At 55.6% G+C, this 26,198-nt stretch overlaps 1 protein-coding gene across 1 annotated transcript in view; it reads right to left on the bottom strand.

Annotated features, from left to right (window-relative positions):
- Mpped1 (metallophosphoesterase domain containing 1) overlaps positions 1-26,198 on the bottom strand; it is a 64,852-nt gene that overhangs the window by 37,888 nt on the left and 766 nt on the right. The window contains exons 2-3 of the mRNA XM_004642389.1: positions 20,292-20,599; positions 13,272-13,453 (exon numbers count right to left, since the gene is read on the bottom strand). Of these exons, the coding sequence (XP_004642446.1) occupies positions 13,272-13,453; positions 20,292-20,515 (406 nt within the window). The 5' untranslated portion in view covers positions 20,516-20,599. The remainder of the gene's footprint in view (positions 1-13,271; positions 13,454-20,291; positions 20,600-26,198) is intronic.

Here is a 26,198-nt window from a genome sequence, read left to right as displayed (position 1 = left end):
CAGAAAATGAGCTTGCGGTCAAAGTCAAGGACACCCGAGACTGCCAACAGCCTCCACTGACCCCAAAAGGCAAGGAGGGCTCCTCAGCCTCCTCTCCCCATGGCCTCCTGGAGGAGCTCAGTCCTTCGGACACCTTGATTTCACTCATGTGGCCTCCAGACCTTTGGGAGAGTAGAATCTGGTGGCTTCAAAGCTCCCCATTTATGGCTTTAAAAGGAAAGGATTTCTGACCTCTGCTAGCCCTGGATGAGTCTACAGGGTACTACGCTGAGTGGACCAAGGTGGTCATGGGAGGGCAGATGCTATCCGATTCCTCCCGTAGGAGATCCCAAGAGTCATCAGGTCCAGAGAGGCAGGACGTAGGAAGAGGTTTCCAGGTGCTGGGAGGGGAAAAGGGAGTTTGTGCTTGACAGGTACAGTGTCTTAATTTAGGAAGATTAAAAAAAAAATTGGATGTGGTCCCTAAAACAAAACATTCAAAGGGGCTGAAGAAGTGGCTCAGTGAAATGATGCCATCTCGATTCCAGCACCATCAAAGGGAAGTATGGGCAATGGCCGGTGGAGATGGGCACAGAGCACGGAGATCCAGGAAGGCGCTGCACCGTGCAGCTTAGAAAGGTTGAAATGGAAAGGGCACATACATTTATCAGTATTTGCAATAAAAGGGAATCTGAGAAGCCTGTATCCCAAACAACCAGACCTGTGAGCCAGTAAGACACTCATGCTCAGAGCTCTTAGGGTCCTGAAGACGAGGTTCGAGACCCTTGAAATCCTACAGGCCCGTCACTCGCACCTTGGAAATAAACAGTAGTAGAGTCTGAGAAGTTGATGATGTTTAGAGGTGGAAAAACCCAAAGAGGACACCTAAGTTCTCAGCCCACCTCAGGACCATCATCAACAAGGTCTCATGACAGGCCTCAAGCTGGAAGGCCATCCCGGACCCCACCTTGCCACTGGGGAACCCCATGAGGGTCTCAGACAACTGATTAAAGAGGGAAACAAAATCCAACCCCAGCAGTGTTCTCTGCAGTAGCAAATGAGATAAGGAGGGAAAACTATTAAGACTAAAAGGTTTCATACATATATATCCCCCCCCTTTAGGAAAACCAAGTTTTTGAAGGTTGAATAAACACACTGGACCTAAGAACTCTCTAAAGTCAGTGTTCTTGCACCTCTGGGTGTTCTTGCCTTCACGCCGCCGTCCTTTCTTGGCCCTCATAGGACCCCCGTAAGGACAGCTGGACACAGATCCCATCACAGCCCACTCCAAAGAGCAGCCAGAGGGAAGAAGCAACCTGGACCACTTGGCAACGGCATAGAAGCCCAGAGCAGGCCACGGGGCACTGCAGAGCCAAGCTGGCAGGGACTCTAGGGGCACATCCAGGGGCTCTGACCACCAGGCTAAGTCTAGATCCACCAGGGACACAACTGAGAGCCTTGAGCACCTCAAGGGAGAGAAGACACATACAAGGTTCATCAGTGGACATAAAACATCTCGCCAGCCCCAAGCTGACAAGTATTAGTTGCAAAGTGACTATTTTGAGAGGTTGGACGTTAGCAAAGAAAGCTGCGCTCTGTCAGCTCAGCGCTGCGCCTTCAGTGTCAGGACTGTCAAACCCGCCCGGAATTAGCTCCACACGTCCCGCGTGCATCGTGCTCACTCCGAAAGGTGTGAAATTCTTCTTAAGAGAAATCAAAGAAACAAACCTATACACTTAAAATATCTGCTTTTCTTTGAAAACACAGTTCAAAGAACTAAAAACCCTAACTTTTAAATGCTTGATTATAAAAATTGGAGGCACCCTCGGACGAGAGGAATAACTGGAATTAAAGTGTCCACCAGCACAGCAGCGACTCTGCGCCAGGCACTTTGCAGGGGTGCGTAGAATATCCACAATGGCAATGGCTGCGTTGATGAGCTGTACACATGCAAGCCCCACGCTGAGCCCACCTGCTGCCCTAACCTCAGCTCCCTGTACAAAGGGAGAAATGGAGTGTCGGAGAGGAGCACAAGATTCAAAGGAAAGATGGCTGGGCAGAGTGGGGTAAGGATCCAGGATCCACCACCCAAACAGGTTCTAGCAGTGTGACTCTGGCAACCCAACACAGCAGGCATATTACCTGATCCCATGGGTGAAGACCCTGAGACAGAGGGTGCTATCCAGGAAGCATATGGCCAGGCACACAGCCAGCACCTGGAGGGTGCCTGCGCAGTCCTTCCCTCCTTTCTTCCCTCTCTCCAGGAAGGAAACCAGCCTAGGACCATGCACATGGCCACATCGCAGGTCCCTTTGAAGGAAGACTCACCCTGCGATTTAGGGAGATTCCAAAGGGCACTGAGCCAGAGCAGGAGGGAGGTCTGCTGTCCGCTGGGGACCATTCTCAAGCACCCAGCAGTTGAAGGCTTATTCCTGACTGGCCTAGCAAGGCCTGCATCCATGTACCTCTCGGTGCAGCAGTGGCTGACACCCTCATGAAGACTCCAGCTCCGCAAACTTCCTGCCGGCCTTCCTAACCCAACCCCATGTGCTTTATCCTTTGAGGCTTCAGCACTTCCACCCCCGCCTCCCTCCCACTGTCCCCACAATCCGCACCACAGCTCTGGAATGCACCACGCCTAGGAGAGATGGAAACGTGGAGGGTTTCCCTTGTACCCGCCATGAGCTTCCACATCAACCCGTGTTATCTTGTTCAGCCCTGGGAGAAGTGTTCCACTGTTTCTCCCTTTTGCAAATGAAAAATCTGAGGTCCATGAAGGTGAACGCAGCTGCCCAAGCTCAGGCACGCGGGAAGCGGGGCAGCCCAGCTCCCATTCAAGGGCTGGCTGTCCTTGCTGCGTGTTTGTGAACTGGGGCACAGGCTCTCTAGCGGTAGGTGGGGAGCTCCAGGGCAAGGAGATGGAGTCGAGGCGGGGGCGAAGGGAGACAGGTCCACGCCTGCGAGGGGACACCCAGGGCCCACGATAGAACCCCCGAGGCTTTGGGAGGCGGGATGAACAGGGCAGAAACAACCCTGAGCGCCCACTGGAGCCCGCCGCTGTCCATGGTGCTGGAGCCGCGGCAGGGGAGACCCGAGCAACCTTCAGAAACCACATGCCATCAGGTGGACCATAGGATCCAGAGTCCAGGCTGCTTGTCACAAAGGAGAAGCACGAGGCACAAGCCTGGGAACTGTGAAGTGCGGTCCCGAGGAGGTCACTGTTAAGCCCCAGTCTGACAAGATAGGAGACCTTGTCGCAAAGCTTGCTTTCAAATACGAAATGTAGGAGGTTAGAAATTCTCCTATCCCATCAGGAGCTTAAACATGACTGGGCTTAGCTGGCCTTGGTGCTACAAGACAAATGGCACTTCCTTATCTACAAAGACAGTAATAGCAGAAACCTGTGGGCACTGCCTACCGTGTTGTCCAACCACAGAGCCTCAATCTCTGTGACTATTTAATTCTATATTAACTACCATGAAGTAAAATACAGAAGTCAGTTTCTCAGGGGTACTGATCACATTTCAAGTGCTTACTGCCCAGTGAGGCTGGGGACGACCGTTAGCACCAGCATAAAGCATTTCTACCGGCGCAGGAAGCAAGGTGCCCATTAGGGCCTCAACGCTTAAAGTGTAGTCCCCGAAAAGGGCCTTGAAAGAAAAGGATGTGTTTTCCAGGAGCCTGTCAGAAATGCAGAATCCCAAGTCCCCGGACACTTGCCTCACTGGGATCTGAGTTCAGCAACATCTCTCTGCCCTGTTGTCCACACACTGAAGCCTGAGACGGGGAGGAGGGAGGGTTCAATGAGAGAGTCGGGGAGAGGACCCTGGAGTAAGGGTGGCTCTGTGCTCACAACAGTGATGCTGGCGCCTGCCCTCCTCACCTAGCAGTGGTCACGTTCTCCACACCACACACACACACACACACACACACACACACACACACACATCTGCCAAATCTTGTGCTGAGCCCAGGCGCAGGAAGCAGGCAGGAGAAGGAGGGAGAAGGAGGGAAATGTGGACTCCTCCAGGCATCTCAGAAGTTCCCATGCTCTCGGGAACAGAAGATTTTAGTTCTGTCCTGGCCAGGATTTTCTGGCTCATGGATTATTCCCATCCTGGAATAAAATCCAACATGAGGATGACATTTTTTTTAAAAGCCCACAGTCTTATTCCATATCTAAACACATCTCTCTGTGTTTGTGGAAAAGAAAAACATACCACCAAGAAAATACTGCTTCCCCCAGCTCCTGGGGCCACAGACAACCAGCCAGCCACGTCTCCCTACAAATCCACGGGCTTGAATGAGAGCTCACGAGTGCAGGAAACTCGGGGTGAGGACGGGGTTCACATCTCATCCACAGGACCGCAGCCTGGGAGGAGGGTGACAGTGTCACCTGCTCTCAGCGCAGCACCTGGGAAGCAGGTGAGCTCTTAGTTAAACCACCCAGACAGTCCCACCCGGCCCCCGCTGCCACTTCCCCTGCCGCCACACCACAATGAGCATGTTCTTGCTTCTGTCTCTCCAGTGGGGGTCCTGCTGGGCTTGGTACCACCACGCCCCACATTGCGTGCAGGGTGCAGAACAGCACAGGGACCCTGAAAGTGAGGTGGGTGAGGAATCCCCCAAGTCCATGGCTGGGCGAGCTACAGCCCCTATGGCTGCACCCAAATTCTGCCAAACAGATGCCTCAGTCCACTCCTGCACCACCTCCTGCACCCAACCTCAGCCCATGCCTGGCCTCTCTTGTGCCTGGGGCTCCTGCAGATGGGCCCCCAAGCTCCGGTCCTGTGCCAACTCTATCCACTCAAAGCACCCTCAGAGGTGGGCGCAGCTGGCTGCCTCACCTGGGTCTCTGCTGGGACTCCACCCCCCCCCAGCACTCCTTGTCCCCTTGTGCTGACTCTTGTCACATTATATATAGCTCTGTGACCCAGGGTCCCTTCTCTGGCCCATGCTGGACCCAGAATCAGGCCCAGCACACAAAGTCTTAGAAGCCTCCACTGAGTGACTCCCTAACGCCGATGCTGCCTACCGTGGGGCAGGGTCCTGCACTCACGAGAAACGGAGCAGCCAGACATGAACAAATAAGAAGTTGTGAGGGGAAACAGGGTTTGAGCATTCTGGGGTCCTTCTGGGAAGAGCGGGGGTGTTGACTGGCTTTAGACTGTAAGTCAGATACTCATATTAAAAATTTATGAGTTAACTACTAACGAGCTGAAGAAGAACATACAATTTCCAAACCAGTAGAGGGGAAAAAAAGAAATTTCAATCAATCCACAAGCAAGCAGGGGTGTGGGGGATAGAAAGCGCCAGATGAGTGACAGAAATGGACGTTTTATATACCAGGAGGCTCTAAACATATGTTTCCTGTGATTATTCAAATATAACAACCTTTGCCAAGGTCCTCCTGCAAGGAAAGGACCCAGGGATAGTCCCTGAGGTTGCTCACTGCTGAATGAAAAGAACACAGGACACATACCGTGGACAGACTAACCAGAGGTGCTGGCCCTTCTCCCATCTGTCACAGCCAGCGGCCCAGAGCATTTCCCTTTTCTCTTTGGCGCCTGGGAAGCTCAGGTCAAGTTTCTCACAGAGCCCGTGTAGCCTGGGTGTTGATATCCTGGGCTCTCCCTCCGAACAGCTCTAATTTATTTTTAACCCATCATCAATGTGCTACCATTTTATTATCTGGTTTTAATGAACCATCTCACACTCCAAAAACAAGCAAAAAATCCCAAGCAAATAACCATATACACAAAATAAAACCAAGCAAAAAAAAGAAAAAAAAAAAAAAACTTTCAGAGACCTCAGGATCTTTCAGAGAAATGCAACTCTGCCTTAATTAAATGATCTTTTATGAATTTTTCTTTTAAATTTAAGGCAGACATATTTGGGATGATAGTCTTAAAAAAAAAAGAAAGAAAGAAAAAGCACCACTGTAGCACATGTTTGAGACACACATACGCAGTCACGCCAGCCAGCAAGTCCCATTTCACTTCCAAAGCCCTCCTGTCCTAAATAGACAATTAACACCTCCGCGCACCTTTCCAGGGCTTGCGGCGCGAACATGAAAACACTATAATGAGGCCTGGCCAAAACCGCTTGACTACAACTTAGAATTCCATTTTTTTTTCTTGATAATTAGAAGATAATTTCCCCCTTTTTATCCCCTAGAACATCCTTTGGCTTTGCAAGGAATTTTTTAAAAATAGTGGATGTGGAAAATGAAAACTTTTAACCAAATACCAAGCCTCTGTTTCACTTTGTCTTTTGGCCGAGCGTGGCCCTCAGCCCCACGTGTTGTACCTGCTGGCCGCTGTCACCACACAGGACCACACTTTGCCACCCCAGCTAGCTTCTGAGAGAGGGTACTAGAAACAACAGGAGGCCCAGCATTAGCAGAAACAAAAAATAAAATATTCCATCTCAAGTCTTTGCAAGAGTAACAACTCTCTCATTGCTATCTGTTTATCAATAAAATTTTGAAAAAGAAAAAAAAAAAAAAAAGAGTAACAACTCGTTTCTGCAAGGTCTGAACCAGGCCACTCTATCCGCCAGACAAGCAGATGAGCCAGTTTAACTCCGCTGCACACATTTGTTAGCTCTCAGAACAAGGGTTGGTTGATTTTTTTTTTTTAATTGAAGTAACCACAATATAATATGTATCTTTCCTGGGTCCCTAAACAAATTGTTGGTGGCTACCGTGTTGTAAGAGGTGCTGGGTCCTCTGGGTACCAGGTCAACAGTCCCTTCACCCCGACCCCTGATCCCATTGGAGAATCCTATCACTGTCACCTCCAGACCACAGCCAACCTCCGCTGCTCTCTGTCCCTCAGCCACGCCCACTGGGTAACCCTGGCTTCTCACCAACACCCGAAGCAGCCTCCTGCCTGTGACACTCACCTTCTGTCCACACCCTGAGTCAGTCCCTGTCCCTCCAAGGCCTCTGACACTCAGAGTAAACTCCACGTGTCCCCGCCCCAACAGGCCCTGACAGTGTGGCCTGGGCCTCTCCCTCTCGGGCTCACCAAGCTCAGCCTTGCCTGTAGGACAGGTCCCGCCCTCCAAGGGAATGTCACTGGCCACCTTGTGTCAGAACACTCCCAACCCCCCCCCCCCGGGCCCCAACCTGGTTTTTTGGCCACACAGCTGCACCGATCCCGTCTGTCTGCTTGGTCCTTGGGCCCCAAGGACAAGGCCACTTCTGCATCCCTGTCACTGAATCCAACACCATGCCAGTGAACACAGCAGCCCCCAAGACACAAGCTGACTGGCTGCGGTGCCAGCCTCCCACCGGCAGGAGAGACAGACGCACACTCTGCTAACAGTGTTGCCAGCTATGAGGTGGTCAGGCAAGTGGACCTGCTTGGTGGCCTCCCTGGGTGGTCCTGAGCCCAGCACGAGTGCCAGGAGGGGGATGAGTTTACATGGGGTCTCCTCTGAGTCAAGCAGATACTTGGGAGAACAGAGGTCTCCTAGCCAGTGGGGGCCAAAGGCAAAAGAGCCTGCAGGGTCCAGACGTTATGTGTTCTGCGCCCTGATGCCAGGCAGCAGAGGCCTCGCTTGCATGCTGCACCTGCCCAGCTGAGCCACCAACCCCTGTGAGCTGCGGCTGTCCCCTCCTCCCCATCCCCACACAGGCTGGCACTGCAACACCCCAGCGCCCCAGAGGCCAGCTAGGGACTCTGGTCTCGCTAAAGCGCACCCCAAGCCATCACAGGTTCTGTCTCCAGGGCCTGAGCAAAATTCAGGGCCTGTGAGCTGTAGCCACAGCCACGTGACAATCTCACAGAGCGCCAGCCAGCCACACCAGGAAAGGGGACAGAGGGCACACTGGCTGGCCTACACAAACACTGATAGGAAGCATGCTGTGGTTTAGATCGAGGATGTCTCCCAGCCTCACGTGCCCCCAGGTGACATTTCTGGAAGCGACTGGATCTCAGCGGACTCAGCCATTGACCAGTCACTGGCTGAGCGTGCCGTCGGGAGGCAGGGCCAGGTTCAAAGGGACAGGCCACCGGGGCAGGACCTGAAAGGTGAGTTCCCGGCCCCAGAGCCTCCCTTCTCCTCTCCCTCAATGTCCTGGCTTCCACAGGTGAGCACCATGCTGTTTCTACCTTGCGGCTGGCAACCATGAACAGGACTCTCCAGAGCTGTGAGCCAAAACAGAGCGGCTCCTACAGAGCACTGGGATGAGGACGCCATCGCTCTCTGCGTGGGGTGGCAAGAAAGATGCGAATAGTAAGGGAAGGAGACACAAACAGGGCTTTGCACATGGCTGGGGATGGTGTGACATACTGGGAGACGAGCCTGGGGTCCCCCAGGAGAGGGGCCAGGGCAGCCAGGGGGACAGGGACGCTTGGGGTGGGCAGGGGAGGACGCCGGACAGTCAAGCTCTAGCTGCTGTGCCTAAACTGTTCTCCACCCCCATCATTAACATTTCCATGCCCCTGAGCTGCATGGAGCCCTCACCCCACCTTGGCCCTGGTGGGGTTTTAGAAAAAAGCAAAGTGTGGGCCTCAGCCCTGACACGCAGCAAAGGAGGCAAGCACCGGAGCATCCGCCTCGAAGAATTCTCATCTCCCTTTCTTCTCCTTCCTCCCTGGCAGATTTTAATTAAGGGTTTACTTGCAAAAGACCTAGCTCTATTTAACTAAATCCTTGGACCCCTTTTATATTGTCATATATATATGGCTCTATGCTAGGACGCCAGCAAAAAGTTAATTATAACTTCTAAATACTCCATTAAGGGCCATCCCCTTCCTCCCTGCCTGATTGCTTGGGCAGCGCCGCTTAATTAACTGGTTCGTCGTGCGCCTCGCAGGCCTTGCTGTGCCCCATTCTACCCACCCAGCCTGGCATCCCCTGGGCACCACGCTGACCCAGAGCAACCCTGCCCTCAGCATTGTGCAGGACCCTAAAGGAGAAAGCTGGGCTCCAGCCAGTGCCCGGGCAACTTCGCAGGGGATTGAGTTAGCAGAGGGGACAGCCTGTCATGGGGCAGACATGGCAGCAGGGACCGAGGAGCAGCAGGAGCAGCTGGCATCAGCCTCAGAGGGGATGGGAGGAGGGTGGAGCCCCCATCGGTGGAGTCCCTTCGGGGCATCAGTGTGGGACCCCGGGAGTGGGAAATCCTGGTGGACCCCAAGGAAGAGGAGGCATCTTGGGGAGGCACCAGCTGTGAAGAGGGAGGCAGGCATTCTGCAGGGCTGGGTGGGAGCTAGGGCTCTGGGTGTCCGTGCTTGAGAAGCCCAAGGATGGGCCTTGTTGGGAGCCCCTGGGAGTGGGAACAGGAGGAGCGGATGGAGAAGCCTGGGGGGCTGGCAGGGAAGCTGGGGAGGAGGCCCCACCTGGCAGAGGCTGGGGACAAGGCCCCTGGGGCTCTGGGCCATCACTCTAGGAGGCACAGGCAGAAGCCAGCCTGGCCCCTGCAATGATGGACACCAAACTTTCTGGCATCATGCAGATCCCAGCTCTCAGGCTGACAGCCTTGCAGGTGTGGCTGTCACTCAGATGGAAGCAGAATCCAGCCTGATGGCCTCACTTCAGAGATGGACAGGCCACTTCTTGGGGTGGGATGGCCACCATGTCGCTGGCCATGGAGGAGCCCAGATGCCAGCATGGTCTCGGCCTTCCCCGGCTCTTTGTAACTGAAGTGCACGCTTGCAGCCATTTTTGAGCCGCTTACTGGGACAGCCACAAATGAAGATGGCATTTCGTTGTCATGAGTATACCTGGGACGTTAATGGCCAAGAGAACAGAGGGTCCCCACAGACGGGCACTGTCACCCCAAACCCAGCCCCCTCCAGGGACCCAGACGGGCTGAGCACAGGTGCTGCCCAGGGCAGGGCTTGGGACAGCAAACTGGGTGACCCCACTGCACAATCAGATGCCAGAGCATGTCGAGACTAACTGGGTTTCCAGTCTGAGTCCTTCCCAGGGGCAGGACCCAGGACACAGGGAGGGCTCTCAGCCTCACAGCAGCAGCCCAGTGACCCAGAACACAGCCAGGCCCAGTGCCATCCCAGCCATACCAGGCAACACTGCATAAGACACCAGGGAGGCCAGGGTTTCCTCAACTCGAGCCCACAGCGCTCAGAGAAATCAGTCAGATACCAAAAGTGAAAGAGCACTTGGTGTCGCTTACCTGAGAAACCCTAAATATAAATGAGGAGTAGAGCAAAGGTGAGCAGGTGGGACAGGGAAGCAGATCCCTCAGGGATAGGGAAGGGGACCAGGGAAAGAGAGGAAGAGGTGGGGGAAAGAGAGTTGAAAATCATCAGGGTACAACACAGATGAGGCCAAATCCCCCAGACTGAATGCATGCATTATGCACCACAAATACCAATAAAAAAGAACAATGAGTTTTGCATATATATATACCACCAGAAAAATGCATGCTCCCTTTAGGAAATCAGGAAACAGAAAAATCATAAAGCAGAAAATAATTTCCCATGCTCCCCTAACCCCAACTGTAATTCTAGAACATTCTGCAGCCTCAGCCCTGGCTGCCTTCACCCAGGGCAGTCCAGGGCAGCTTCAGAAAACTCTGCAAAGTCCACCCCCCACAGCCTCCCCAGTGCTGCCGAGACACTGGGTGTCAACCCCAACTCCTGCACCTGGACCAGCTAAACCCTACCCAGCCCCCTCCATCACACTTGGCGTCCTTCCTTAGCAGACACCTGTCACTTCTCGAAGGGCTCTTTTTTTTTTTCCTAATATTGGAGATTGAACTCAGAGCCTTTGCACTGAGCTAAATCCCCAGCTTCTCTTCCACCGCCCCCCCCCAGGATCTCACTAGTTCCCTCAATTGTTCATGCTAAGCTGGGACTTTACAATCCTCCTGCCTCAGCCTACTCCCACCAAAGAGAATCCTCATCTTGAACATGCCAGTTCAAGGAGCGACAGTAGCACACACTCAGCACCTCACAGTTTACAAAACTTGACTTCCCCAGAGGAGATCATCTGTGGGCAACACGAGGGAAGCCTGGCCACTTATATTTAAAACAAGGCCACAGAGGTCCAGAGAAGTCATGCAGCTGCCGTGGTCACCCAGGCAGGACACAGATCGAGGTGCCCGGGTCCAGGTAACAGAGTCCATGCCTCACCTCTCGGCAGAGACATTTCACCCTGAGCACAGGAAAAGACGCCAAGAGTGCGTGCGTCCTACTGCCTGGGCCTGAACCCCAGCTCTGCTCCCACTGAGCCACGCGGCCTTGGGCGAGTTCCCTCACTCCTCTGGGCCTGGGTTTTGTGCCTAAAAAGTAGAGAAGCAATAGCTCCGCCTTGCCCACCATCAGAAAGTTAAATGAGTCAACAACACTCAAAGGCACAGCACAGGGCCCGCACACACCAAGTGCTCACTAACTAAAGACCAGCGCCCATGCAAGGCGGACTACCCTGCCATGCCCAGCCCATGTCTCTGCTGTGACGCCTGAGCCCAAGAGACCAGGCCCACGGCCCAGGAAGGTGAACCTCGGATCCAAGGAGGCTTCCCCGAAATCGGTAGCTGGCGGACTCCCTCGGAGCACTGTGGCTTCTGCACTGACTCGTGAGCCAACTCCCAGGCTCTCCATCAGGTGGTGGAGGCGGCTCTCCTTCCATCCAGAGCTGCTCCACTCGAGGGACAGCCCTGACATCTGCAAATCTCAAGGCAGCAGAAACAAAACCTGAGAGAGGCCGGGGACGCGCTGTCGGTGAAAGGAAACTGTGAAAGCCATCGCTGTCCACCCGGAACGATGCAGACAAACAGGACACCACCAGGCCATGGTGTCCAGAATGTAGCCTCCTCCCAAATCCAAACTGCTGCTGAGCAGCAGGAAGAGATCCTTCCACAATGCCCACCCCACATGCTGGCTCTGCCAGGCCGCAACCTTCCTAGTCCCCTTAACACCGCCACAGTTAGGCCACTGTCACCAGGGTGCCCCCAAGTTCCCTTGTTCCAGCCAAGGCACATGACTTCTCCCTTCCAGATGCAAACTGCCACCTCCTCCATCACCTTCCTGGAGAACTCCTGGTCCCTACAGCCACAGCCCAGGGGCCGGGTCATGTGGTTCATTCATTTGCTCCACTTTAACGAAAGCCTGTTGTGGCCAATTTTCCTCCCTTCAAGGGAAATGCAAATATGAACCACTGCACCCAGCTGCTGCCAACCGCGATGAGGCAGACATGGGAAGGGAGCCTGATCATGGCGCTTGGCACTGAATGGGTGCTCACCCATGGTGAGCATCGGCCTCTGCCCCTAAAAGACTCCTGAACCAGCCAAGTGGGGCTCCGCATCTTCTGAGCCCCACAGCAGGTGGGTAAGGAGCCAGGTTCAGCTGAAGTCCCTGCTAGGGGACAGCCTGGCATAGAATCAGAGACAACATAGCCAGCGAGTCCCGCAGGAGCCCTCGCCGACCCCAGCCTTCACACACTGCGGGCCCTGCAAGAATTAGAATTTCCCATTTGAAAAATCAATATTTAAAGCACAGAACCTGCCAAGGGGAGGAGCAGGCCTTGCTTGTAAATATTTGTCTCTGTTGGCAAAGCCCAGCCTCTTGCTGCTGCAGCTGGCCTGCCACGCTCCAGGCCCTCTGCTCCAAGGCACCAGGACAGCTGCCCAGGAGGGCCCTGGGGAGGCAAGGGGACCTCTGGCAGCCATGGGGACTGTGGGGGCTACGTTATGCATGCAGCTGGGTCAGCCCTGCACCTCGTCTCCACCCCAGCAGGCCTGATCCCTGGCAGGTGGGGTGAAGACACTTCACTGGGATGTTTCTCTGGATTGCAGGCAAGCGTGTTCTCCCAACAGGCACACCCAGTTTCTTTCTGATGGGAGGGGTACAAAACCCAAGGGATGTGCTCAGAAATCATCACTCACTGGGCCACCACGCAGGCAGTGCCCCACATTGAGGCCAACATTTGGCCATGGGAGGAGCCACTTCTGGCCCCAAGGCTCAAGCAGGGACTGCAGGATGAGATGTCCCTTCGAGGTGTGGCCCAGCTGGTACAGGACGCATGGCCAAGGACCTGCACTGGCACTGCCAGAGTGATTCATTCATTTGCTCACACACCCACCCATTCATTCATTCACCATCACTTCCTGGTGCAGGGCACTGGGGACTGGGAAAAGCAATCACGAGCCAGGCTTCCATGAGAAGGGCCAGCCCCACTTCAGAATTAACCTCACAGTGGAAAGCCAGGTGCTAGCTGGGAAGTCCAAGCGCTCAGGGGGCGTGTGGGACAGGCACAGTAATGGCCAAGAGAGTGCTGGGCAGAGCAGCAGGACAGGCCACCTGCCGGGGACCTACCCAGCCACTCGTTGAATTTCTTCACCTCGCTTGGGAGCCCCAGCTCTGTGAAATCCCCGGCGTGGATCAGCACGTCGCCGTAGGGCATCTGGATGGGGTCTGTCCTCGAGTGGGTGTCAGAGACACAGACGAAGCGCGTGTAGCCAGGTGGCTTGGGGGCGTCATGTGGCACCGGGTCCACCCTGTGGAAAGAGGAGACACTGGAGCTCACGGCACTGCAGGGCCAAGAGCTTGCAGGTGTGCAGGTCAGCAGGTCAGCAGGTCTCGTCCTGCAGGTCCAATTGGGTCCATGGACCCAGTCCCCAGCCTTCCAGAGAGCCTACAGAGGTCTAGATCCAGACCCGAGCACAACGCGTTTGCCGGCTGAGCCTGTTTTCTCCCGTGCAGCATGGGAACCTCTTAACAATTGGTGGAGGTCAAAAGGTCACGAGTGACTCTCTGTTCCCTGTGACCTGCATGCTCTGGACTAAAGCTGCACTTCCCAGTCTCTGGTGCCTACCATCTAGTTCCATGAGATTTCAGTACCACGGAGGCTGTACATCTATCCCCATACGGCATGCAGACAGAAGGGTCAATTTTTTTCACCCGTCACAAAACATTTCCGCCACCGGGGGGCGCGACTGCACCCTTCGAGTTCGCAGGGACTGAAGTCCCTGGTCTGTAGAGAGCTGACCCTGGAGCTGAGCGGAGCCCAGGCAGATCCGAGGACAGCGCTGTGGGAAAGGCGGAGTCCTCCGGCAGTCGTGGAGCACAGGCACTCAAACCCAGGAGATGATTTTTGCGAGCGGTGAGGGAGTGAGATCGGCCTCGAGCCGGAGCCCCTCGGGCGGGGGAAGGCGGCCCGCCTTGGGAATCGCAGCCCGGGCTTCCTTCCCAAGTTCCGCTGCTCATCACTCAGGCGTGAGCCTAAGCAGCACTCGCAGGTGTGCACAGCTGTAAAACAGAGCTGCCTCCCCAGGCAAAAGCACTCTGGGGGACCCCTGGTGGCCCTCTTTTTGCAGACAAGGACTCTGATGTCCCGCAGGCTAAGCCTGTGGCTCGGGGTCCCCAGGGCCTGAGGGTGAACCGGGGAGAGGACCCCGCCCCCAGCTCCCTGCCCAGGGCTCTTCCCACCCCAGCCACCTCCCCAGCGGAACAGCTCCGCCAGGCTCCAAACGCTTGAAAACAACGCAATGACATTTCAAAAAGCAGCTCGCTCCAAATGACTATGCCACTTGAGAAGTTGTGCTTAAATCTAATTACGCGGCAAACCAGAAGCGGTGCCGTATCAGTTACATAAATACTTTTAAAGACATCTTTCTAATTATCCTTTTTTTTCAGACAATATATTTCGAAGAAATTTAATTAACACCTTATGAGAGATGTGGGTTCAGCATGCTAACGTGCAGGGTGCATCTGCGTGCCCGATCGAGGCAGGTGGAGGGGCTGCGCAGGCCTCCCCCCCTGGGTCAAGGTCACACAGTGAGGGGACACGCGGGAGGCCCCGGGGGATCCCAGCAGGTCAGACTGGGGCGAACTTCCCATTCCCTGAGTGTGCCTGTGTTGATCGGCCAGGAAAATGGGGGCTCTTCCTCGCCTCTCTCCCTCTGTCCATCCCTCTCTGCCTCCCTTCCGCCCTCCCTAAGGCATCCTGAGTGCCTGCTCTGCCAAGCCAGCAGGGGAGCCCAGAGGTGAACTGGGCTCCATCACTGCCCACCAGATGTCCCCAGTGGATGGCAGAGACAGACTCAGCCAGCCAGCGACCACAAAGCCACCAGCTATGACACAGCACTGGAAGGGCTGGGGGCCTGCCTTGGGCCAGAGCCAGTCTGGGTCCTCCTGGAAGCTTCCAGCAGGAGGCAGTGCCGGAGCTAGCCTGGAAGCTGGGCTGCTCTCCCCAGCGCTCTGCTGCCTCCCTCCATCCTGTGGGACCCCAGAATGGGCTGTACAAGACTGATAGTCGTGCAAGTAGCTGGCCAAGGCACCTGCACAGCCTTCTGTCCAGGCAGCTGAGAGGACCAAACGCCCGCCAATCAGTACATGGCTCTCAGCCGGCCCAAGAACTGGAGCGAGCCAATCAAATCCATCCATTCATATCCTCCCCACCTCTACTTCTGAACAGTCTCAAAGTGCAAGTACCAAGTCAAAAAGACATAATGTGCAAAGCCACTGATGCTTCTTCGCTGGGCCCCACAGTCTCCAAAATACCTGTGGAACCCAGGACCCTGCGCGGCCCAGCTCAGCCCTCCGCCACGCAGCCTGGGCTCTCCAGGCTGGGCCTGCTGCGGCAGCGGAGCTCTTTAATTAACTCTGCCTTATTTCCCTGCACCCTGAGGCTTCTGCACACAGAGAAGATAGAAACCCAGCAATCCCTAGAGAAAAACAGAAAGACTTATTTCCTGTTCTGTCCTCCGGCTACTGGGACGGTACAAATTCCCAAGCTTGAGATAATAACGGTGCTGATCGGGCGCCTGCGCGATTCCACGCTTGGCATGTGACGCTCACTGACTTTCTTTTTTTTTTTATTTTTTTTTATTTTTTTTTGAACATTTTATTATTGTGTGTGTGTGTGTGTGCGTGTGTGTGTGGCCAGCTCAGCCCACCAGGGGGCGCGGCTGGCTGGCATGTGGTGCTGGGGGATCGAACGGCGGTCCCTATGCTTTTCCAAGCTTGTTCCAAATAGGTGCTTTAGACCACTGAGCCATCTCTCCAGCCCTCACTGACTTTCTTTGCCTCCCTGCTGACCTCTGAGCAGCATGCTGTGGGTGACCCCATTTTACAGAGGAGAAAACCGAGGCTTGGGAAAGTTTGATGGACCCATGGGCTCGGGCATGGAAGCAGGGCAAGCTGAAACTGAAATCTGAAATGTATTTTGGTTCCAGAACTCACAGCAGGCTAGGGTATTTCTAGGACTCACGGCCAGATGCTTAGACACGAGCTGCTAAATGTCAGGCTGCTAGGCAGGAAGGGTGCACCTGCAGAGGGACCACCCACAGAGGCCCCCAGCAAGGAGCCCCCAGTACCCCTGCCTGCCTTTAGCAATGGGAAGAAATTAGGAAATTAAGAGATACATAGAAAGAATCTATGAGAAGGTACCACTGGACTCCTAGATTCAGCTGTACCTGAGGCTAGACTGGAGCCTGAACTCCTCAGCTACCTTCATCAGCTGCATAAACTCCTTTTCATCCCTAGGGCAACTGAAGCTGTGTTTCTGGCACCTGCAACAACAGAACTGCAGCTAACAGCTAACTCACAGCAACTCCAAGGACTCAGCCACTGAGGAAGGAAGTCCCATGCCCAAGGCCCAGGGTACTAAGCTGAAGAATCGGAATGAGCTCAGGCCCACACACCTGGAATGTGGGCATCTAACCACAGCACCTCCTTGTGACAGGAAAAAGTAAAAGGCACACTGGTCATTTCCCAAGGACATCCTACCAGGCAAGACACAAAAGCAGAGAAACAGAGGTTTTCTCTTTCTTGGAGCCAAACTAGGTTCCTAGAGGCTCCTGCCTGCTGGGGGCTCCAAGGCCCGAACCCCCTGACAGCTCTCCTAGCCTACCGTGCTCCTCCCAGGGCATGAGGGTGGCAGGAGTGTGCAAAGCAGAGGGCATGGCCCCAGGTGGGTGAGCAGGCCCGCAGGCACCGGCCAGCTCTGCTGCTGCTCAGAGCCTGACCTTCCATCCCAGCTTGGCGCACTGATGCCAACATCCCCAAAGTCCCCTTCCCTGCCCCAGTCTCTGTCTCTCGAAGTCACTGGCTCCCTGGCAGCACTGTCCCGGTATTAAACAATTGCTTGAGCCCAGGAAGCAGAGACTGTCACTCCCCCAGGACCCCACCCTCTTTCCTCCGTTCTCTGTGGGGTTCAGGGATGGGGCAGAGGCACCCGGGAAATGATCCTTTGGACAGGGACCAAGTGTCACACCACACGGGAGCTCTGAGCTCCCAGAGTGCTGGTGGGAGCAGAGGGGCTGGGCCCTGGCCTCCCAGTGAGATCTGAGCAGTGCAGAGGTGGAGAAGCAGAGGGAGGAGCAAGCGCAGGCCTGGGGGGGAGGATGTGGGGACCAGAGGTGCTGCTGTGCCTACTGCCAGGCAGGACAGGGTGCAGGAGGCACTGGAGGGCCAGGTGTGCCCAGGCTACAATTGGTGTGCCAAGCTGGTGTGGCCCAGAGGCGTTCCTCCCACCTGCTCTCACTGCCCTCCTCTCCTGCTACAAGACCAAGCAGCCAGGGCCTTTGAGGCCCTGGATTCCACCCTCCGAGCTGTAGAGACAACCTACTAAGACAACCACAGCCCAAAGGCCTCAGGGGGTGGGGAAGGGATGACCCAGGGTCCCCCATGGCTCCTCTTAAAGTGCACAGGGAAGAGATACAGATCTCCAGGGGACCCTGCCCCTCCACACCTGCTCTCACCTTCTCCATGACCACCAGGCTTCCCTGCCCCACCTGGGCGCCCCGAGGCCCCCAGGCCAGGTGGTAAAGACTCATCACGAAGGCATCAGGTCCTTTGCAGCAGGGTCTCTGGGGCAGCCGCATAAATCGCACAGCTCAATAAGAGGCCGTCTCTGCGCTTTCGCTGTTTCTTTATTAAATATAAATTGTGGGTTTATTAAATAAGGTCCCCTTGCTCCTTCACCCCAGAAACTAAGCCCAGGGAGGCAGGAAATCCCACGTCGGGAAGTGGCACTGCCCTCCTGCCTCTCCCTGAGCCAGGCCAGGGCCGGCTCACCATGGAAACCCACAATGCCACCTCCAGCTGCCTGCACGCTTCCCTGGTACAGAGCCCAGGGTCTGAATCAAGAGTGGGGGCAGTAGCCCCCCAAGTACCTGTGCCCACCACAGCTTCACAGCTCTGTGCAAAGTTGGGGTTAACAACCATAACCTGGAGGATTCTCTCCCTGCCAAGAGAGGTGAGGACCCTTGCTGCTGGAGGCAGGGCGTGTCACACAGATACTTTGGGGGAGAGGTCAGGACCTGGGGGAGACCAGAGGGCCACTAAGCTTTGTCCTGATCGCTGCTGGTGTCACATGTTTTAATGACACCTCTGCCACCTGTCTGCCAGCAGCCTGGAATGCAAGCTCCATGTATGCGGGGAGTGTTCATCCTCTATCACTGCAGGGTCCCCAACCCTGCTCACAAACATCCCAAATAAAGAATAAATAAATAAATAAATGTATGAATGTATGAATAAATGAATGTTTGAATGAATGAATGGATAGATGGATGGATGGATGGATGGATGGATGGATGGATGAATGGATGGATGGATGAATGACCTCCACTGCTCCTTGCTCAGGTGAAAGAAGTGACCCATCCCCTCAGTCACTACCTTGCCACCCTTCCTGGGAACACAGCCTGACCCTCAGGGTCTGTGTGGTCTCCTACAGGTTCCCACACCCCCTTCTCTCGGGGCTCCACCCACTGCCCCTTTTGCTTAACCCCCAGAGTTCCATCCTTTACTTAGTTTGGTGTGTGTGCATGGGGCACCTGGCCAGAGGGGGCCTTTCAGGCCCAGAGTCTCCCCAGGTGTCTGCCTGATTCAGGCAGAGGCACAGCCAATGTCAGCTCTACTCAGCATTTTTAATCTCTGAGACAAGGGGACTCCCAAAGACACTGGGGACCTGGGACCAGCCTGGCTGGAGGACTAACTCAGCCCCAAAAAAGAGAACCCAGCCCAGCGAGGCTCCCCACTGCAGCCACCCTGCTAGGCTCAGTAGCCCAGGGACTGAGGAGCAGCATGCCTCAGACCCAAGCCTCCATTCTGCCCTAGTCCACTGACCTGGTCGCAAAAAGAGAATCAAAGGCAGCTTTCCAAGTGGAAGCCTTTCCCCAAATACAGCAGCAGGTGGCTTGGGCCACGTGGGGCCATCAGCAAGCACTGCTGGAGGAGGGGGCTAAAGCCAGGCACAGGGAGCCACTCCCAGGCCCCTACCTGGCACCTTCCAGGCCCTTCCCCCAAGGAGTAGGCCCCCCAGCACCCACCTTTAGCAGAAGCCAGGCCTCGGGTAAGCTGCGCCCCCCAGTTCCCTAAGTGGCCGGCTTCTCCAGTGCTATAGACTGCACCCTTATGGGTCATGCTCAGCACTGACTGCCCCGTCCTGTCACAGATCTGACCTCCGCAAGCTGTCAGTGGGGCATCGCTGGTCTCTCCCCTACAATGGGCTCAACTGTGACCTCCACCCAGCACCAGCCAGGTGCCCCAAGACAACATGCAAAGCTAAGCAAAGGACGGAATTCTCATTTGGAGGCGGCACCCCTGCAGATGTCCCCAGGTCCCTCTGGACTCTGAGGGGCTGAGTGTGGAGAGAGCCCTGCACTAGGGCTGGGCCACCTGGTTTCCAGGGCAGCTCTGGCAGCTGCGTTGGAGGACGGGCAAGTGATGACAGGAGGGGAAAGTGACACAAAAGTGGGCATGGGGCTTATCTACCTCGCCCCACTGCCCACCCTCCGGGACCTCCAAATCATCCCTGGAGGACGCAGACCCAAGGAGAAGTGCAACATGCGTGCTGTTCCAAGCGGCTCTATAGCCTGGTGGCTGGGCACCCATCAGAGTATGAGGGAGCAGCAGGGCTCCCCAAACCTGTAGGTAGAGATTCTCTGCTCCCCCAGAGCACAGAAGGCAGGACTCGGGGACAGCTGGCCTGAGACCGTCCTCCTAACCAGCACGGGCCTGTGGCAAGTCCTTTCTGGCAGCACAAACCACAAAGCAAGGGGGTGGGCCTGCGGGAAGTGAGCACCCCAGGCATTGCCCCAAGGATGTGCAAGCTAGGGCTGCCAGGCCTTCCGGTTTTGCCCAACAGCCCCATCATCTTTAAATATCTAGGAAGCAGTTCACTGGCCCAGTAGAGCAGGACTATGGCCACCATGGGCCACACTGGCCATCAATCTAAACCTCCCATCCGTCCCTCCTGGAGCTTCCTGGATTGCAGAACCTCAGGCCCACAAGCACAGAGTCCTGGAACCCGGTATCTGTCACTCACACACACACACACACACACGCATGCATGCACACGCACACGCACACACACCCGGCGCAGTCACTTACATCTGCACGTGCGGCGGCTGGAAGCGGCCCTGGTTGATGTTGTAGAAGGTGAAGGCCTGCGTGGGGTTGGAGCTGTACTCATCCACCTCGATCAGCAGCCTGCTGTGCTGGTGCCGCCGGGCGGCCATCACGTGGGACTGCGAGAAGGCCATGCCCAGGCCGCAGGGGAGCAGGGCCAGGGCCTCGGCCTTCAGGACGCCGGCATCCCACCTAGAGCGCCACATGGACCTCGGTGGGCCGCCCAGGCATCTCCCGTCGCCACCGCCTCCGCCACCGCCGCCCGGCCCCCCGCCAGACCTGCAAACAGACTGAGGAGATGAAGCAGAACCGTGCGACAGTTAATCTGTTTGGGATTTGCTTTATTTAATGTCAGATGAAGATTTAGGAAGAGGGAGGGGGAGAGAAAAAACACAGTCGTACAGCTCAGAAACTCATTACAAATCTTTCCAACTCAGCAGTTTGATGAATATACTTTGGTAAAAAGAAAAAAGAAGGGAGGGGCAAGAGGAAAAAAAAAACCCAGCCCACAACACAGAGCACAGATGCTTGCATGGTCCAACATGTTGAAATACTTGAGATATTTGTATTTTCCTCCAACAAAACCCCATGAGTCTACCTGGTGACCAGGAGCTGGGACAAAACAATGGCTGATATTTTGTAAACAGGGAAGTTAAGTTGGACTTTGCAGAATGGGGAGACAGGAAGGAGCCCCTGCAGCCTCACCGACTCCCCATAACCCTCGGGCATCCCCACACACAGCCCGGAGCCCAGCAAGCCCGAGCAGGTGGGGAAGATGCCGGTGAAATTCCTTCCTGGACGTCAGCTCCGCCTGAAGAGCTCTCTCCATGGCACCCGAAGAAGGGGCTTTCCAGAGCCAGTGCCAGGCCGGCTCTTGGCTCAGGGGCCGGAGAAAGAGGCATCTCTCCATGAGAAATCCTTCCCAATGCCCGGTCACTGTAGGAATTCTGATGCTGCCTGTCCACACCCCAAGCCAGGGACTTAAGTCACAGCTTGACGGTGCTATCATTTTGAAATTTTTTTTTCCACTGGAAAATGCAGTTTGCATTTGTATTTCCAGGACTACAATTTCTGTTTGGCAGATTCCAACCCGGCTGTGAGGAATCTTGAAAACACAGGGCCCGGGGAGACCTAGCGCGGCAGCCGACGCCTTGTTACTGACACTATCGATTTTTCTCGTTCATTTTCATAATTCTTTTTTTAGCTGTGTAAATAGGAAGTGTCTTGAAAGATTTGTTTTGGTTGTTGTGTTCAGTGTTTGGTCATTAAGACCCCCCCCCAAAAAAATTGATTCCATTTGCACTGTATTTAACCAAGGAGAAAATAATGTCATTTAAACTATTCCTGGACAGTTGTACCCCAATCACGTTACAGGAAGGAAAATCCCCCTCACTGTTCTTGGAAGAAGAATCGACACACTCAGAAAACAAATTAGATTAGGAAGATGACAAAAATTAGAGACTGGAGAACATTTTAATTATGTGCACAGGAGAAATGGGTTATTAATTTTTTAAAAATCTCGATCATCCCCATACATGGTAAACTAAAACGGTGATGTCCTCCCGTCCTCCTCCGCCCCCTTCCTATGCGTTCCCCAAAAACACATCCTGATTCACCACACACATCCTGCTTACCACACGGGAAGACCAGAAGAATGTCTATGTGCCTCCCCCGACGCACCTGCTCCTGCTCCCTGTAACAAGTCTGCTAAGCAGGTCTGCCCTGCCTGCCCAGGGGTGGAAGGCTGACCTGTGCCTGTCTGGCCTGTGACTGCTGCTGCTAGACACGGAGAAGCCCAGGGAGCACCCAAGGGCACCAGACACCACAGTCCAGGGTTCCCCCTGCTCAGCGCCAGTACTACCTTGACCTGAGCCCTAGCGTGGTGCTGACCTTCTGTGTGACATCAGCCCAAGTTCCTAAACTCTGTGAGCCTCAGCCTCCTCTTCTAGAAAGTGGGTCTGATGACAGTAATGCCCCCTTCTAAGGCATGGGACGGTTAAATGAGGAAACAGGAATCCCGAGTAGAAGGCAGGCAGGCACCATGCGCCAGGTGCTCGCTGATACTCACTGGGACCCCTGCCGGGGTTGGTCAGCTGCCAGGGAGCTGGGACAGGAAGTGTCAGGCGAGACCAGGAGCCCCTGAGGAGTGGAACTGCCAGGCAGGGTCCAGGAACTCCAGCCCCCTCACAGGCGCACAGGCCAGGCCTTGTCCCTCCCTGATACCAGGCCCTGTCCACCTGCCTGCCCTGGACTCCCTACTTCTGGCGGGGCCACATGGCACAGTCCCATGAAGAGCCAGGTGTCCCCTGTGGGCTGGGCCAAATGAAGGGGGGGAGGGATGGAAGAAGGGACGAATGCGGGATATCTGGCCACTTTCCCTAGTGCCTAGCACAACCTGGCACAGGCGGAGTGCCCAGCAGGCTCAGCTCAAGCCTGGGGAGTCCTCACCCCTCCCTTGCTAGCCCTTCATTCTGCAAGAGGCCAGCCAGGGGAGTGGGAGCCGCACACCCCACACCCCACACCCCACACTGGTGGGGAGGGACTCAGCCGGAAGAGGCAGGTGGCACCTGGAGGCACCGCTTCCCCAACACAATTCCGCATTCACATAAAGGGGTTCACAATGGGCCCTGCTTGGAGGAACCAGGAAAGTGGGAGCGCAGAGCTTTCTTTTAATGCCCATTTAATATTTATGGGGCCTCCGCCGCAGCCTGTCAGCCACGGAGCGGCAACGCAAGCCTCCCCGCCTCGAGGCGGTCCACGGAGGGGGAGCAGCTTTCCCAGCACAGCCCGAGAGCTGGGAGGCGTCCACACTTGCGGCACAAAACGGCACTGCCCAGCCACGCAGGGACCGCTGCGGAGACACCACTGGCTCCCAGTCTGGCATCTCATCCAGCAGGGTGACCTTGCGCAGGGCAGTGCCCACAGGGGCTGCAGGTGCCTCCTCAGTGCAGGGACGGGGGATCAAGAGGAAAAGGGAGGACTCTCCAGGAGCCCCACACGGGTGCTGTGCTCCGTGCCAGAGGGGTGGCAGAGCAACACGGTCCCTTGGGGAAAGGAGGAGGACAGACCCCCAGGAGACAGGGAGGGGGCGTTCAGGTGGTGACAGGCACCTGGAGGAAGTTAGAGTGGGCTTGGAGGGTAAGGAGTAACAAAGATGCTCAAAACTGCAGGGTCAGAAAGGCCCCGCCTCACAGGAGACAGGAAGAGAGGAAGCAGGCCGGGGACAGAGACCCAGGGCAGGAGCGGCAGGTGCACAGGCCGGCAGCCCCATGGCACTAATAGTGGGCCCCCCCGCTTCCTCAGTGGGACAGAGCTCGGACATGGACCCCACAGGAGGCAGGGCTCAATTCAGTCTCAGAGGCCGCTGAGCTGAGCTGCTGGGCAGGTCACTTAAGCTCTCCTTGCTTCTCTGTTCTTGTAGGTCTCTTCTTAGACTAGCAGGGATGGAATGAGTCGGCCCTGGGAGGAACTGCAGGCCCTCTCCCCGTAGAGAGCTGCTTTTCCAGAGGCTGTGTAGCCCTCTCCCACCCCCTGCCATTCTCCTTCAATGCTGGGGTTTGAACCCGGGACTTCTGCACTGAGCTAGTCCCAGCCCTTTTCTTATTTTTGAGACAGGGTCTCATTAAGTCTTTAATCTGGGGGCCAGGGGGATAGCTCAGTAGAATAAGTGCTTGCCTGGCAAGCACAAGGGCCTGAGTTCAATCCCCGGTTCTGCAAAAAAAAATGTCTTTAATTTGCCCAGGCTGGGCTCTACCTTGTGATCCCCCTGCCTCCGCCTCCACCTCCTCCTCCTCCTCCTCCTCTTCCTCCTCCTCCTCCCAGCCTCCCAACGTGCTGGAATTACAGGCCTGCACTAGGGCACCCAGTGCTCTACCCCTCATCCCAGGGGTCTCTGCCCTCCTCTCTAAGGCTCCTACTGGTTAGGCTTCCAAGGCCAGGATTCCACTAAGGCCTGGGTGCTCAAAAGGGCCCCTGAGTGCACCAAGGACGGGGGACAAGCATGCAGTCATTGGGCACTGACTGTATGCAACACGGATGTCTAGGAAAAAGATCCACCTCCAGGCGCCACCCTCCTTGTCTGGGATGCTGCTGGCTCCAGCTCTGTCACCATGGCCACACCACCCTGACACCTGGGAGAAGGGTCCTAAATCTACTGCACCCATCTAGAGTCCTCTGGACGCTGACCTCCCTGGGGCACCCTCTTACTCCCTTGTGCCTCACAGTAGCCCTGCCCCATGGCCGCGCCCCATGCCCTGGCTCACACCTATCCAGACCCAAGAGAGCTCAGGGCCTGGTCAAGACCGTCCTGACCTCCCCAGCTGGGTCAGGCACCTTCACCCATGTGCAAAAGGCCCCTTACCACACTCTCAGTGCAGGCCCAGGCCTGGGGCTGAGCTGAGTGAGAAGCCAAAGACCTAAACAATGGATGGATGGATGGATGGATGGATGGATGGATGGATGGATGGATGGATGAGGTGGGATGGAATGGAATGAGTAAAAAATTGAATGAAACTGCACAGGCCTTTGATTCCGACAGCCCGGATTTGAACCTATCACCTGTGAATGTGGGGATCAGAGGAAGCAGAGGGTGCGGAGGCATCCAACACAGGCCCCCGTACACTGTGGGGCCTCAGGAGGTGTCTCTGAAGAGATATGAACTTCCAAGGCTTTAGCAGAGCTTTTCCAGTGTCACTGAGCGCCCCCCCACACAGCTGGGGGTTCCAAGTCCCTCTCCCCATCTCATTTCCGGGGAGTTCTGGTGGTCTTGCTTGCCCGAGTGCCATGGCTGGGCACTCCCAGCTTTTGTAGGCACAGCAGGGCACCAGTTGGCCACTGACTGTCTGAGGTGCCTCCTGTGGGCCACGAGAGCCGGATGTGAAGCTGGCCCCTCCCGGGGTTCCTGTGAGCAGGAGCGTGGGCCCCACCGTGAGCCTGGCCAGCGTGTGACGAGGGCACAGGAGGAGTGACTGAGGAGTGCTCAGGTCTGCGTGGAGAATCTCAGCAGCAAGTGGGATAACGCAAAGGAGATGCCGAGGCAGTTCCAACCATCTGACCCCGAGTAAAGATACAGAGGGAAAGCGCCGGGTATAGCCCATCTGCGGACTTCCTCCGCTGCCTGGCTCGGGTCCTGCCAGTCAGTGTGGGTCAGGCAGTGCTGCCCGGAGCCAGCCGACCCAGAGTCATGGCTATCACGTCCCCTCAGGCTCTCAGAAGTGCTGTGACTCCAAAGATAAAGGTCATGCTAGCCAAGCCAAAGCGAGGCGCTTACGGCCATCACCCCCAAAGCCACCGGCATCTCTCCTCCACAGGCTGGCAGGTCTTTAGCCATAACTGGGAGGTGAGGACAATATCATGCTGTCCTGAGTCCAGAGCTGGGGTGACCATCAGTGTCCACACAGGGACAGCTGTTTGATTAAACCACATTAAGTCACCGGGGACTTCCTGGCTGTAGCTTCCCAGGAGTCCTACACTTTCGAGGCTGTTGCCAGGACGCAGCCCCCTCTCCTCTCTGCCCCCTCCTCTCCGCAGCTGTAACTGCAGGCAGGGCCAGCCCAGGCACACCTGGTTATCTCTGGCCTACAGCTCATTTCAAAGCTGAACAAGAAAGCCAGCTTAGGGAGCTGCTGCTCACAGAGGGGGATTTGTTGCAATGTGGCAAAAAGTCACAGCAAGGCCAGGCTGACTGCCACACACTGGTGTCCCCCCGGCTCAACTGGCAAGATGCAGATTCCATTTAACAGAAAAGCACCAAGGGGAAGGGGTTTGAGGACAATTCTTTTATGAGCCCTGTTCCCCGTACATGCCCAAAAATCACTTTTAAATTATGTTTTCTTCACTTGTCTTGCCTGTGCCAAAAATTATGCGAATGATGAGCTGATAGCTGCAAAT

Source organism: Octodon degus, unplaced genomic scaffold (assembly GCF_000260255.1).
Source record: "Octodon degus isolate 3935 unplaced genomic scaffold, OctDeg1.0 scaffold00153, whole genome shotgun sequence".
Classification (NCBI taxonomy): Eukaryota; Metazoa; Chordata; class Mammalia; order Rodentia; family Octodontidae; genus Octodon; species Octodon degus.
Note: the sequence above shows the minus strand (reverse complement) of the source record. Positions and strands in the feature narration are given on the sequence as shown.